Here is a 14,400-nt window from a genome sequence, read left to right as displayed (position 1 = left end):
CACTCTCCCAGGCCTGGAACTAGAAGAGCCCCTCCCTGATGTACCTCTCCCCAGCCTGAACTAGAAAGCCGTCCCTGGATACTCTCTCCCAGGCCTGACTAGAAAGCCTCTCCCTGAGTACTCTCTCCCCACTTGAACTAGACATCTCCCTGATACTCTCTCCCCAGCCCGAACTAAGAAGCCCGTCCCTAGGTACTCTCTCCCCAGGCCTGGAACTAGAAGATCCGTCCCTGAAGACTCTGCTCCCAGGCCTGGAACCTAAAGATCCGTCCTGAGTACTCCTCCTCCAGCCTGAACCTAGTATACCACCCTAGACACTCTCCCCAGCCTGGAACTAGAGAATCACGTTCCCTGAGGTACTCTCTCCCCAGGCCTGGACTAGAGATCGGTCCCTGAGGTGACTCATCTCCCCAGGCCTAACTAAAGAGTCCCCGTCCCTGAAGTACTCTCCCCAGTCCTGAACTAAGAGTCAGTCCTGAGTCCCTGAGGTACACTCTCCCCAGGCCTGGAACTAGAGGAGTCAGTCCCTGAGGTACTCTCTCCCCAGGCCTGGAACTAGAAGAGTCCGTCCCTGAGGTACTCTCTCCCCAGGCCTGGAACTAGAAGAGTCAGTCTCTGAGGTACACTCTGCTCTCATATACCTCATTAACATGTCCACAACATCCTGGGCAGAGTCAGCTATCTGTATATCCAGGATGAGCAAGTCTGTATTAAATACAAACATAAGATGCACTTTATTGTTTTGTTTTTTTACTTACAGAGAACAGAAATATGCATTTATGCTCACAACCCAATTATTATATCATGCCCTGCAGTAGCTCTTCTGTTTCCCTCATTATTCTTCTTGCAGTGTGTGTGATGATTGCTGTGGAAAAACTGTGGCTCGGGCAGTACTGGAGGTATTGACTTATTGGAAAGCATTGGTGTGGGCTTTGCCTGAATAGCTGTCTGATGCCTGAGCTGCCTTCGACCAACACTGGAGAGAGTTTTCCCACGGTTGAAGAAACAAGCTTGAACGTGCCTTCGAACCAACGCTAGAGAGAGAGTTTTCCCACGGTTGCAGAAACAAGCTCAGACATGCCTGAAATCAACATCTACCTACCACCTTTAGGGTAGCACACTTAAGTTATACATTGTGAAAAGCAATGGTTGGTGAGACATTATATGGCCAAGATTTCATTACACTCCTGTTATGTTCAGGTACAAGGTACATTATGGCACATGTGTTACATTGTTAAGGTGTGGAGAGAGAGAGAGAGAGAGAGAGAGAGAGAGAGAGAGAGAGAGAGAGAGAGGAGAGAGAGAGAGAGAGGGAAGATGAGAGAGAGAGAGAGTAGGAGAGAGTGGTGAAGATATGGGAAAGAGTAAAGGAGGGGTGGAAAGAGAGGAGGGAGAATGAGATGGAGGGAGAGAGAAGAGGATGGGAGAGAGAGAAGGAGATGGGGAGAGAGAGAGAGATGGGGAGAGAGAGAGAGAGAGAGAGAGATGGGAAGAGAGAGAGAGAGAGAGAGAGAGATGAGAGAGAGAGAGAGAGAGAGAGAGAATGAGAGAGGGCGAGGCGAGAAAATGGTGGAGGAGGGGAGAGGCTAGGAGAAAAGATGTAGTTTGGTGAGCAGGGAGAAGGAGAGAGAGAGAGGATGGGAGAGGCGAGAGAGAGAGGATGGGGAGAAGGGCGGAGAGGAGAGTAGAGAGAGATGAAGAGGGAAGATTGGGGGAGAGACAACCAGTTCTCTGACAGATAACTGTAATATTACAGAGTCAACCTCTTATGGCAGAGTGCAACAAGTCAGTCAATATCTCCAGTAATAAAACATCTATTGTTTTTCCCCCTAGAAGAGAAGACTGTCAAGCTCTGACACTGGTGGGTGACATCATCAAACGCCATAATATGTCTTGCCATTCATGATGATCATCCATACTCTGGTCCGAAATGGCATCATATTCCCTAAATAGGGCACTACTTTTGACCGGAGTAATATGGGCCCTAGTCAGAAGTAGTGCACTATAATAGTGCACTACAGAAGTAGTGCACCATTTGGGACACACATACTCTCAGACGTCCAAGATGACATGCCCAGCCATGGTCTTAGTCCACTAATCCCAAATATAACCGCCTAAACTTAAAGAATGTGCACTGGCTAGCTAAGGAATGACGAGCACTGCGCTTTTCTGGGCTCAGATGACATGYACTGTACCAGCCATAACGAGTTGTGCATAAAATGGGCTGCGTGTGACCACTGGTTTGTGTTGCGCAATCAATATATTTTCCTTTCAATATTTCGATTCGTGGTGATCATAACATCAATCAATCAAATGTATTTATAAAGCCATTTTTACATCAGGCTATGTCACAAAGTGCTGTACAGAAACCCAGCCTAAAACGCCAAACAGCAAGCAATGCAGATGTAGAAGCACGGTGTAGAAGTAATGTTAAACCTTTTCAATAAATAYATTTTTGAAAATGTATTGTTTGTTTCTTTGTATTTACACTGTTGTAAACTGGACACTCACCCATGTTGTAGCCATATGGAGACTCGCTGGCTCCGTTCTCGAGGCTCGCAAGTATCTCCCCCTTTCCCACATCGCTGTCCCCGACCAGGAGAAACTTGAGCAGAAAATCGTAAGCCTTGGCGGGGCTGGTTCTGTGGTTCATCCTCACGGTGAAGAATGATTATGTTCCATCATGGAACACCGTGTACACGACTGTTCGATCACTTCTTCCGTTTCTCCGCCAACTCGAGATTTGAGCTGTGTGACGCACGAATCAAAGTAGCAAAGAAGAGAGACAAATTGAATGTGGTGTTTTTCGACTGTTTATATTACGATTCAAAAATAATATCTGGTAACTCCCAAAGTCTCCAAAATAGGAGCTTGAACGAAAGCTACAAGTGTCAAATTGGTCACCGAAAGTGACAACACAATGTAATAAAACAATTATAAAAATGAGCCTACATCTACAGTGTAATCCACTGTAACATCAAAGCTTGCCGCTCACGCCGAACCTGTTTCCTGTGCTCAAATCTTCTTTCCATAAATCATTCATTCACGCTACCGTGCCTTTAAAGTACCAGAAGTGTCATTTTTTTTTATAGTCCTGCTTTTGGAACGCCAGCCACGCTGTTCCGCAGCTCTCTCGGATGTCTGTCGTTTCCGCTCTCCAAGCAGGCACGTCTCCAGTAGCCGCAGAGGGTCAAGCCTTGCGCCGCTGTGGTTGGCTCATCCAGCGGGTTGCTAGGGCAGCCTTGAATCCGTAGTAGTCGCTGCAAACGTCCGTCAAAAACCCTAAATACCCATTTGATACAAGAGAGGGGTGTGACTACCGCTGCTAGCCAAGCCTTGTTCGGTCTGAGCTGGAGTCAACGCTAGCCCTGATAAGAGATCAGTGTTAGTGATTATAACCCTGTAGGAAGGGATAGGATGACCGATGACGGCTGCTTGAACTGATTCCGGGTCAGTATTTGTGGGCGCCCGCAGCAGCCACTGGTTTGGCAGTGGACAGCGTGGCTTGGTTTGTTGTGTTTTGGCTGGGCACGATTTCTGACGTAGCCTAGCGCAGAACAGCTCCACGGATTTACGTACATTCTTATATTCAGACAACAATGGGACAGTCAGTCTCGCTGTAAAACAGCAGCACATTTTGAGAAAAACAGTTACAATAATTTTGATGAGGAAATTATAATTACAAATCGGGTTAAAATGTGATCAATAATAGTATTACCTAATTTAATGGATTAGGTTTTCCCTAAGAAAAAACTGTTAGAGACAATAGGCCACATACAATATACATAATTCAGGAAAAATACAACTGAACTGTACCATTATAAATAAAGGGCTATATTTGATACATTGCTCAATAACAATAACAGATCAGGGATCTCTTGTCCTGTGAATAGCCTATTACCAAAGAGAAACTACGCTCATCAGTGTGTAGGGGGTGATTCGTGCCAGAATGAAGCTTTGTGAAGCTACTGATACCTCTCACCAAGTCACCTAAAGTCTTCCTAGCGCCATAAAATACCGCCACGAATTAACATGGACTGTCAATGGAGACAAGTTTTTCCTACGGCTTCAAACTGCAGTCGCGTTCATGTCACGTTCAGGTTACGTGACACATACACGTCACGTAGACGTGGCATTGACAGGTCACGTCTGCTTGCTTGTAAGTTTATTATGAAAGATCTAACAATGAACGCCTTAAAAAAGTCTACATGTGTTACGAGTCAAGTGTTAGTTTAAGTGTCTGTTTAGTTTATTTTTGAAGATCTCACCATGAACACCTTACAAACATCTACATGTACATGATTTTGTAAAAAAWAWWTTTCATTGTCGGAGTAATCTAATCAATTTCATTTATCGATTTAGCTCAAATAGGCATATCACCTCAATACAAAAATTATTAGGCTAGTTGATATCGTAGCCAGCCACCATTACTGTATAGATATGCCTATTTCTCACTTCAATACAGACACAAGGGCTTCTTTGTTCGGGGTAGCCCTATTCAGAAATAAGAGGGAGCTTAGGTCTCTAGACGCGCATTCAAAATAACTCGGAACTCGAAAATCTCTGACTTCCGACTTCAGTGCATTCAAGACAATTGGAAACCCTGAAAAAACCAGCTCAGACTGGGGAAAATGTTTGTTTTGAGTGGTCATCCAACTCGGAATTCCAATTCAGAAACTCTGGCATCTTTCTCTGACCTGAAAACCACTGATGTCATGATTTTACCTCGTTTTTTCCCCCCCAGGTTCCCAGTTTACCGGTTTAATAGACACAATAGACATGGGGTGGCAGGTAGCCTAGTGGTTAGAGTGTTGGGCCAGTAACCAAAAGGTTGCTGGATCGAATCCCCGAGCTGACAAGGTAAAAATGTGTCGTTCTGCTCCTGGACAAGGCAGTTAACTCACTGTTCCCTGGTAGGCTGTCATTGTAAATAATAATTTGTTCTTAACTGACTTGCCTAGTTAAATAAAGGTTAAAAAATTCACTGTCACCATGCAATCCTTAGGCCTCAATTTCTGTGGTGGTGTCTTATGGTTAAAATCAGGTCTCGAATTGAGGGGGTATGTGTGGATATAGGATTAACCCTTGTTATAGATACAGGCAAAAAGCATATGCTACCGCTTGTTTGCTTAGGCTATTCATTTCAGTGCAGTTGCGTTCTTACGCCTAAACGGAACCGAAAACACCCCAGCCTGTTTTGATCACAGATCAACATTTCAGCTGTTTGTCATTGATTTAGCCCACAATYGCCTACAGATTTGATACACATGAAGACCTATATTTAATCTAGATTTGATTTAAAAAATTGCCTGACTAGGATTCTCACTTTTCCCCACTTCATATTTGTTACCAATTAGGCTAAATCTATTCCTGTTAATAAGCTTTTGTTTTGCTATTAATTTGCATATGCGATTAAAATTATTTACCATCTTCTGCTTTTTATGAATAAACAGGTATCAGGGTAAAACAATAATATAATTTCGATCCCCCCCCACACATTAATGTTACTTATGTTACAGATCACAAAGTAATCTAATTTCCACTCCATTCATATGCAAATACATTTGATTTATACACTGGCTTGTATGGCTGGTTTTCATTTAAACAAGCCATCCCTTATCTACACTGAAAWAATATTATTTTAGTAGTCCTCTATTATGATATTTTTTTTAAAATCATAGCTCATTAGTACAACCCTTATGGTTCAATATATATATATATATCTATTTTATGTCCTATGATCCAACAATGAATAATGTTGAACTAACAAATACCATCGAGGGATACGTTACAATTTACAATAATTAACACCATATGAAACAGCTGTGAAAACCAATCTGGCAATATTTTAAATATATAAACGTAGATTTTTTTTAATTACATGTGTCAATTTACTTTTACAATTTTTGTAGACTCACATGGCAATCATAGACTGAAATACTTAATTCTGGTGTGTGGGATAGGGAGGAGGTGGGTGCTGTGTGGATGAGAGGTTCTACCTGTCACTTGTTTTCAACAGGCAGTCAGTCTCAGAAGAGGGAGACTGCAAAGTCCAGGCGCTGCTGCTCTCTTTGTTCTGAGTGTTTGCAATGCTAGTGTTTTTCGCTAATCTGTGCATCTCACATTATGTGCCCAGTATGATAGTTTTCTTGCTCTTTCGTAGCAGATAATGACAACATGACAATAACAGTAGCTGATGTAATGAAAAGCTGGAGGGTGGTTGGGAATGGAGAACATCAAGTGGATCCATGTCTGGGTGTTAGGCAGAACCCCTAGGTCCTGGAGAACAGGAGCAGAGTAAAGGGAACATGGTAGGAAACAGCCATAACAAGCAAACACACAGGTTACAGGCATATCAGGTATGTAAAAGTACAGTTATTGTTTTATTTAATTAGACATGCAATCATGTTAATGGCAGACAGAAAAGAAAGGATTACATGTCTGAAATGTTTTATGTCAGTGGGGTTGATGAGGGAGGTAAGGGATGTCCCTGGAAAAAGAAAGAGAGATGAGATGTGAGAGAAACTCCAGGGTGGTGTCATGACCACTGGAGCCTGACTTACATGCCCAAAGTAAACTGCCTGTTACTCAGGCCCAGAAGCCAGGATATACATATAATTGATATCATTGGATGGAAAACACTTTGATGTTTGTAGAAATGTTAAAATAATGTATCAGACTATAACAATTGATATAGTAGCAGAAAATCCAAAGAAAAATCAACCAGATTTATTTTTGTTGTTGTTGAGATCCCATGCTCTTTCAATGGAAAGCTATGGGCCCTATGTAATTCCAGCTCCCAGATTGCAATTACTATGGCTTCCACTAGATGTCAACAGTCTTTGATCAAGGTTTCAGGCTTGTTTCTTCCAAAACGAGGAAGAATTTTGAGTTTTGGTACAAAGAGTCACAGTWGGAAATCAGTCCGCGTGACGAAGAGGACGTGCACTTGCTAATTTTACTTTTCTATTGAACATACTTCTTTCTGTATGAAATATTATAGTTTTTTTCATTTTAGGGTATCTAAGGATTAAATAGAAACGTAGTTTGACTTGTTTTAACAAAGTTTAGCGGTAGCTTTTTGGATTCCTTTGTCTGCATGTTGAACACTTGGAWTACTGAAAATCGATGGCGCCAACTAAACAGACTTTTTGAGATATAAAGAAGGATTTTATCKAACAAAGCGACCATGCATGTTGTAGCTGGAACCCTTGCGATTGCAAACAAAGGAAGAATTTCAAAAAGTAAGTGATTATTTAAATCACTATTTGCGATTTTATGAAGTCTGTGCTGGTTGAAAAATATGTTGATGTAGGGCGCCGTCCTCAAACAATGGCATGGTATGCTTTCGCTGTAAAGCCTATTGTAAATTGGACAATGCAGTTAGATTAACAAGAATTTAAGCTTTTAACCGATATAAGGTACTTGTATGTTCATAAATGTTTAATATTCTGATTATTTATTTGAATTGCGCGCCCTCCAATTTCACCGGATGTTGTCGTCAGGTGTCCTGCTGACGAGACAACTAGCCCTAAGAAGTTGTTGGATGTTGAAGCACTTGGTCCCCTTGATTCTCCTCCGGTGGCTCTCCTTCTGTTTCTCCTGCGCCCTGTCCATGTTCAGTCTCACCTTGATTGATAATAGAAATAAATGCAATTATATTTCATATTATTACAAATACATCTGTTATATATATATATATATATCTCTCTTGGAAGACCAGCAAATAAATTAACAGCGGACAATAATTTTTACCTGGTCAAATACCTCCACATCCTTCTCAGCCCATACTTGAAGGTGGTCCTCGAAGGCGTATTGATCACATCAGGTTATAAGGACACAAGGCGAGACYCAAATGCAGACACAGGAAGCAGATGGTTGAGCTCCGATATTTATTAATCCAAGGGGTAGGCAAAAAGTAGGTGGTGGACAGGCGAGAGTTCATAAACCAGGTCCGAGTCCAAACAGTACCAGACGAAGGGCAGTCTCGAGGTCAGGCCAGGCAGGGGTTCAGTAAACAGATCCGAGTCCAAACAGTACAAGTTGGAAGGCAGSGTTGAAGACAGAACAGGCAGAGTGGTCAGGCAGGAGTGTTTGGAGTCAGGACWGGCAAGGGTCAAAACCAGGAGGACTAGAACCTAAAGAGACTGGGGGGAAAAATAGGAACAAGGGAAACYGCTGGTTGACTTGGCAAACAATACAAACTGGCACAGAGAGACAGGAAACATAGGGATATATACACCGGGGATAATAAGCGACACCTGGATGGGGTGTAGACAATCACAAGGACAGGTGAAACAGATCAGGGTGTGACAGTACACACCCCCCTCTAGGGATGCCATCTGTCTACAAACTAAAAGGATTCTTCCGCTGTCCCCATAGGATAACCCTTTTTAGTTCCAAGTAGAACCCCTTCTGTGTCTAGGTAGAACCCYTTTGGGCTCCATTCCACAGAGGGTTCTACATGGAACCAAAAAGACTTCTACCTGGAACCAAAAAGTGTTCTCCTTTGGTGACAGCCAAAGAACCCTGTTGGAACCCCTTTCTGAGTGTACTCAACAAGTAAGTTTAGCCTGTTAAGTTTACACCTTTTCATTCTGTACTCAAACATCTGCCTGTTAYTCAAGATATATCTCCTTTGCYATCTTCTCATGTCTTTTCTTGGAACTCCATCCATACATAGCTTGGCCTTGGATGGATCATGTTGCAATGAGATGGGCACAGAGGTAAGTATGTACAGTACTTTTCAGTGTAGTGGCAAATTAATTGAACAGGAGAAGAGGATGTGGTTGCTTGTGGAGGGAGAGCAGTGTGGGTGGTGGGTAGCTATGGCACATCACTTCTTGACTAAAAGAAAGATAGATTTAGAAATTAGTTTGACCTTGCCATAGTTCAACAGCTGAAAAGCCTTCATTAACATACTYCCAGAGATAGCAAGACATTCAGTAATCACTGAATGAAGTAGTCACTCATCCCCATTTACAATTTCATTCATCAATTAAATAAATTATACGAAAGTAAATTCAATGACATTATTATTGTAGACTATAGGCTACTCCTGTATCTACCTTGTACAATACTGTAATCATYAAATTAAGTAGCGTACCATCCACATTTTTCAATAAGATAAATAATACAAGCACATAGTTACATTATTGTAGAATAGGCTACTCCTGTATCCACACTATGTTAGGATACCGTTATGATTTCATTGGTYTTGTCAGGCATGATTTTAAGGTCTTCGATCGAAGTTGTATGTCGTACCTCGTTCCCTTCTTCAGTAAAAAGTATTTTTGCATCCTCCATTTAATTCAGTTAGTGTGAATGTGTAGGCCTACTGACAGTGGACAATGGCATGTAGGGGTAGTTGTCACGCTCGTCGTAATGATTAGACCAAGGCGCAGCGTGCGTAGAGTTCCACATTTTTTATAAATCGAAACTCATAGAACAAAACAATAAAACGTGACGCTATTGGTGCACACAGGCAACTATCCGTAGACAAGATCCCACAAACAGAATGGGGAAAATGGCTACCTAAATATGATACCCAATCAGAGACAACGATAAACAGCTGCCTCTGATTGGGAACCATATCAGGCCACCATAAAAATACATTTCACCTAGATGACCCACCCTAGTCACTATCACGCCCCAACCAACATAGAGAATAAACAGCTTTCCATGGTCAKGGCGTGACAGTAGTATATTACAATGTAAAATATGTACAGTGCCTTGCAAAAGTATTCACTCTATTTTCYTATTTTGTTGCATTACAACCAGTAATTTAAATAGATTTTAATTTGGATTTAATGCAATTGACATACACAAAATAGTCCAGATTGGTGAAGTGAAATGCAAAAAATAACTTGTTTAAAAAAAATCTAAAAAACTGAAAAGTGGTGCGTGCATATGTATTCACCCCCTTTCCTATGAAGACCCTAAATAAGATCTGGTGCTAAACTAAGTGTCACATGATCTCAGTATATATACACATGTTCTGAAAGGCCCCAGAGTCTTCAACACCACTAAGCAAGGGRCAACATAAAGACCATGGAGCTCTCCAAACACGTCAGGGACTGTGGAGAAGTACAGATCAAGGTTGGGTTATAAAAAAATATCAGAAACTTTGAACATCTCACGGAGCACCATTATATCCATTATTWAAAAAATKGAAATAATATGGCACCACAACAAAACTGCCAAGAGAGGGCCACCACCAAAACTCAGACCAGGTAAGGAGGGCATTAATCAGAGAGGCACCAAAGAGACCAAAGATAACCCTGAAGGAGCTGGAAAGCTCCACAGCGGAGATTGGAGTATCTGTCCAGAGGACCACTTTAAGCCGTGCACTCTGGGCTTTATGGAAGTGGCCAGAAAAAAGACATTGCTTTTGGTGTTCGCCAAAAGGAATGTGGGAGACTCCCCAAACATATGGAAGAAGGTACTCTGGTCAGATAAGACTAAAATTGAGCTTTTTGGCCATCAAGGAAAACGCTATGTCTGGCACAAACCCAACATCTCTCATCACCCCGAGAACACCATCCTCACAGTGAAGCATGGTGGTGACAGCATSATGCTGTGGGGATGTTTWTCCATCGGCAGGGACTAGGAAACTGGTCAGAATTGAAGGAATGATACATGACGCTAAATACAGGGAAATTCTTGCGGGAAACCTGTTTCAGTCTTCCAGAGATTTGAGACTGGGATGGAGGTTCACCTTCCAGCAAGACAATGACCCTAAGCATACTGCTAAAGCAACACTCGAGTGGTTTAAGAGAAAACATTTAAATGTCTTGGAATGGCCTAGTCAAAGCCCAGACCTCAATCCAATTGAGAATCTGTGGTATGACATAAAGATTGCTGTATACCAGCAGGAACCCATCCAACTTGAAGGAGCTGGAGCAGTTTTTCCTTGAAGAATGGGCAAAAATCCCAGTGGCTAGATGTGCCAAGCTTATAGAGACATACCCCAAGAGACTTGCAGCTGTAATTGTTGCAAAAGGTGGCTCTACAAAGTACTGACTTTGGGGGGGTGAATAGTTATGCATGCTCAAGTCCAGTTTGTCTTATTTCTTGTTTGTTTCACAATAAAACATATTTTGCATCTTCAAAGTGTTAGGCATGTTGTATAAATCAAATACAACCCCCGCAAAATTCTATTTTAATTCCAGGTTGTAAGTCAACAAAATAGGAAAAATGCCAAGGGGGTGAATACTTTCGCAAGGCACTGTATATATCCAATAGCACCATGTGTGTATATTTTCATTTATAATTTAATTCATCCATGAAATAAATAATACTAGCACATCAAATTACGTTATTGTACACTAGGCTCCTCCCCTATTGACTCAGTAAATAATATTGCCTATGTGCATTCAACAATACGTTAAACATAAAGTGATTATTTTCAAATTAACCAAATTTGCCTTAACACAGTAGGCCTAAATATTTTCTAACGATATTACAAACTTAAATATAGCCTACTTACTCCTCAATCGGATTAAGGACATCTTGGTAATTCTTTTCATCGTCTCTAAGGAAACTATCTGGGGCAGACACCCTCGAAAATCATGTCTGTTGCTTGTAGAAAAACAAAACAAATGTCTGCGCAGAGTTCTCAAATACCGTGCCTGTCTCTCACTCTATGAACGGTCACATCTATCCGGTTTCCTTGGGACGTCCCTACCCTGAACCCTAAACTATAACCCTTAACTAAAACTTAACTTAACCATTTTACATTTATACTTGATTGACGTATGGACATCCCAAGGATCCCGAATAGCACTCCTCTATTCGACTGAAAGCCATGGACACAACTCTTATTGGTTGTCTGATGTAGCCTACTGGGAACTGGTAACAACTCAGTCTGTGATTGGTTAACAACATTTAGAATGTATACAGTGAGATAAAATAACATGCCATGAGGTGTTGAGGGAAAGACAGATGACCTATAGATTGGACATAATCTTTTCTAGGCAGTTAGCGATAACAGGAAATACACAAGCTGTAGGCTACACTATTGCTCAAGGTGGCTACTTCGGAATGTCAGCTTGAACATTTATGATTGAGATTAAATATATTAATATAAACTATGCATCTTATGACTTTCATTAACACRCAGGCGTCACATAGACGTTAGTAAGGYGTTGGTATGACGACATGTTAGTTACACGCAGGYGTCRCGMAGACGTTGGTATCATGTCATTTCAGTCAGAYGTTCAATGGTAAACGACAGCCACGTGGTGGTATGGTTGCCTAGGCTWAATTCTGGCATATATCACCCCCCATACCAGTGAGTAAACATTGCATTGCGAGCAGTAGAGTATTATTTACAGTGCAGTGGTCATAAATACTTGTCCTGGACAGCTACCCTCCTGTAAGTTTTAGCTCCAACCCCAGCTGTAACTRACCTGATGCAGTTTATCAACCAGCTAATTATTAGAATCAGGTGGGCTAGATYAGGGTTGGAGCGAAAACCTACAGGACACTATATCTCCAGGAAGAGGATTGAAGAGCCCTGGTGTAGTGGATGGATGCCTTGGGTCTGTTGATCAGATGGGTTATGTAACAATAAGAGAGAAGCTGCCTGCTGGCGGCAGCTTCAACTCCACTGTGTCCATTGCGTAATTGCACACCAGGCAACACGGAGAGATTCGAGGAATTAATTGTAATTATTAGGCTACATATTCGTTATTAGCCTGTAAATCACCAAAGGCATGGGACATGTGTAGGCCTACATGATAATAAAACATTGTAGCCTATTTTTTTGCACTGAAATAGTGAAATTGAAACAATTGAGAGAAATTAGACTCGAGTTTGACTGAATTTCTTTCATTTTCTGTCCATTAYTTTTATTTGAGTGTCGCTTTGTTTTTTCCTTTTCCCCAAATAAAGCTTTCTTTGCTCACATTACATAAAATGAGATCATCCACACAGACGTACGGTATTCGTAGTGCGCCACAGTTTTTGATTGCATCAATGATTACCGTTCATCACCTGACCTCTAGTGGTGTATTGTCGGTAGTACAAATAATAAACGCAGGACAAGATCGATGCAAAGTTCAGATGTATAACCGTGTTGCCACTTTCAAAACAACTGGGAACTCGGAAATCTCAGACAACTGGTAGCTAGGAAAAAAGAGCTCCGACTAGAAAAATCGTTTGAACGTCATCCAACTCGGAATTCCGACCTGAAGATCACTTACATCATGATTTGGCCTCGTTTTTTCCCTGAATTGTCAGTTGTCCTGAAAGCACCATTCAGTCCTCACACGCTTGTGACAGAGTTGGCTGTTACCTCGGGCTTTGCTAAGTATGATTTATCTGGTGAAATCATATTAAAATGCTAGAAAATAAACATTTAGGCGTTCAATTACAGTTCGTAAAACTGTTAAATGTTTAGTTATCTACAGTAGGCTATGATCTATTAAAGCTGCTGGGGGCGCTTTTATTTGTCTCACATTTCAGTTGGCTAAAACTGTCCATTACACTTCCGACGACTCATAACACCAGCACAGCATTTCAATAATCGTATTATCTTAGTATAACAGTTTTTACGGAACGACCCGTTTCCCCACAACGTTTTTGAACAGACTTCGAGTTACGTTTGTTTCCGTTTGGTGGGTGTGGCGAGGTTTGGCTTGAAGCAATGAGTGACGTGTTTAAACGGTAGTGGCCATGCTGACAGCATTCCCCAAACCCTCCCCGTTTTTCAACTGGTCGTTCAGTACAGCCCCGTTTCCGTTCAATTGAACGTTCCAGAACGTAGAAATGTAGTGAACGCAGCCCTGCTGATTAGAAGGTCCTGTGTAGATTGTATTTTCAAGCTATATAAATAGAGAGTTGCACACAATATATATATATAAGTTTCCAGTAATGTATTGGGTAAACCACCAACGTTTTACAGTGCTTTCTTCAGAGTAATAGCATGAGTGCTTGCTCCTTGTTGTGTAGACAAACACTGCAATTAGTGCAGCCAATGACCACAGTGAGGGGTGTGTTATAGTAATTAGGGTGATGAGGGATGAGAAAGTGGAACAGTTCAACAAATATACAATAGTTTACAGCATATTGAATGTATTAGCCTATTATGCTGCTGCGCATTGGTCCTCCGATCCTTCSTACTACTCCTCCTCAGAAGAGGAGGAAGACGAGCGTTACAGCAACTGTGGAAGGTCAGTTCCACTTCGCTATCGCGCGTCGTAGAACACACCTTCACAGCCTTCAWTATTTTTCATAGAATGCATAGCCCCTCGTTGATTAATCAAATGTATTTATAAAGCCCTTCTTACATCAGCTGATATCTCAAAGTGCTGTACAGAAACCCAGCCTAAAACCCCAAACAGCAAGCAATGCAGGTGTAGAAGCRCGGTGGCTAGGAAAAACTCCCTAGAAAGGCCA

At 41.7% G+C, this 14,400-nt stretch overlaps 1 protein-coding gene and 1 long non-coding RNA gene across 4 annotated transcripts in view; both read right to left on the bottom strand.

Annotated features, from left to right (window-relative positions):
* The window catches only part of LOC112068165 (ras-related protein Rab-40B), a 42,346-nt gene extending 39,004 nt beyond the window's left edge, over window positions 1-3,342 (bottom strand). Inside the window, exons 1-2 of one of the 2 annotated variants that reach the window (XM_024135225.2) lie at window positions 2,953-3,342; window positions 2,512-2,748 (exon numbers count right to left, since the gene is read on the bottom strand). In XM_024135225.2, coding sequence (XP_023990993.1) covers window positions 2,512-2,653 — 142 coding nt within the window. In that variant the 5' untranslated portion in view covers window positions 2,654-2,748; window positions 2,953-3,342. The remainder of the gene's footprint in view (window positions 1-2,511; window positions 2,749-2,952) is intronic. The other variant, XM_024135226.2, reaches the window with a different exon arrangement.
* Window positions 3,343-5,863: 2,521 nt separating this feature from the next.
* Window positions 5,864-13,724, bottom strand: LOC139023889 (uncharacterized). Of its 2 annotated transcripts, none has more exons than XR_011475115.1 (3): window positions 13,605-13,724; window positions 7,756-8,847; window positions 5,864-7,629 (listed from the first exon to the last, which is right to left on the bottom strand). It is a non-coding gene; the product is annotated as an uncharacterized lncRNA (long non-coding RNA). The 2 variants fall into 2 exon arrangements; XR_011475116.1 differs by having other exon boundaries at window positions 5,865-7,629; window positions 7,756-8,147; window positions 13,605-13,714.
* Window positions 13,725-14,400: the final 676 nt, after the last annotated feature.

The sequence above is a fragment of the Salvelinus sp. IW2-2015 genome, unplaced genomic scaffold (genome assembly GCF_002910315.2).
Source record: "Salvelinus sp. IW2-2015 unplaced genomic scaffold, ASM291031v2 Un_scaffold136, whole genome shotgun sequence".
NCBI classification, from domain to species: domain Eukaryota; kingdom Metazoa; phylum Chordata; class Actinopteri; order Salmoniformes; family Salmonidae; genus Salvelinus; species Salvelinus sp. IW2-2015.
The sequence above is the reverse complement of the archived record's forward strand: the minus strand, read 5'-3'. Positions and strand labels throughout refer to the sequence as shown.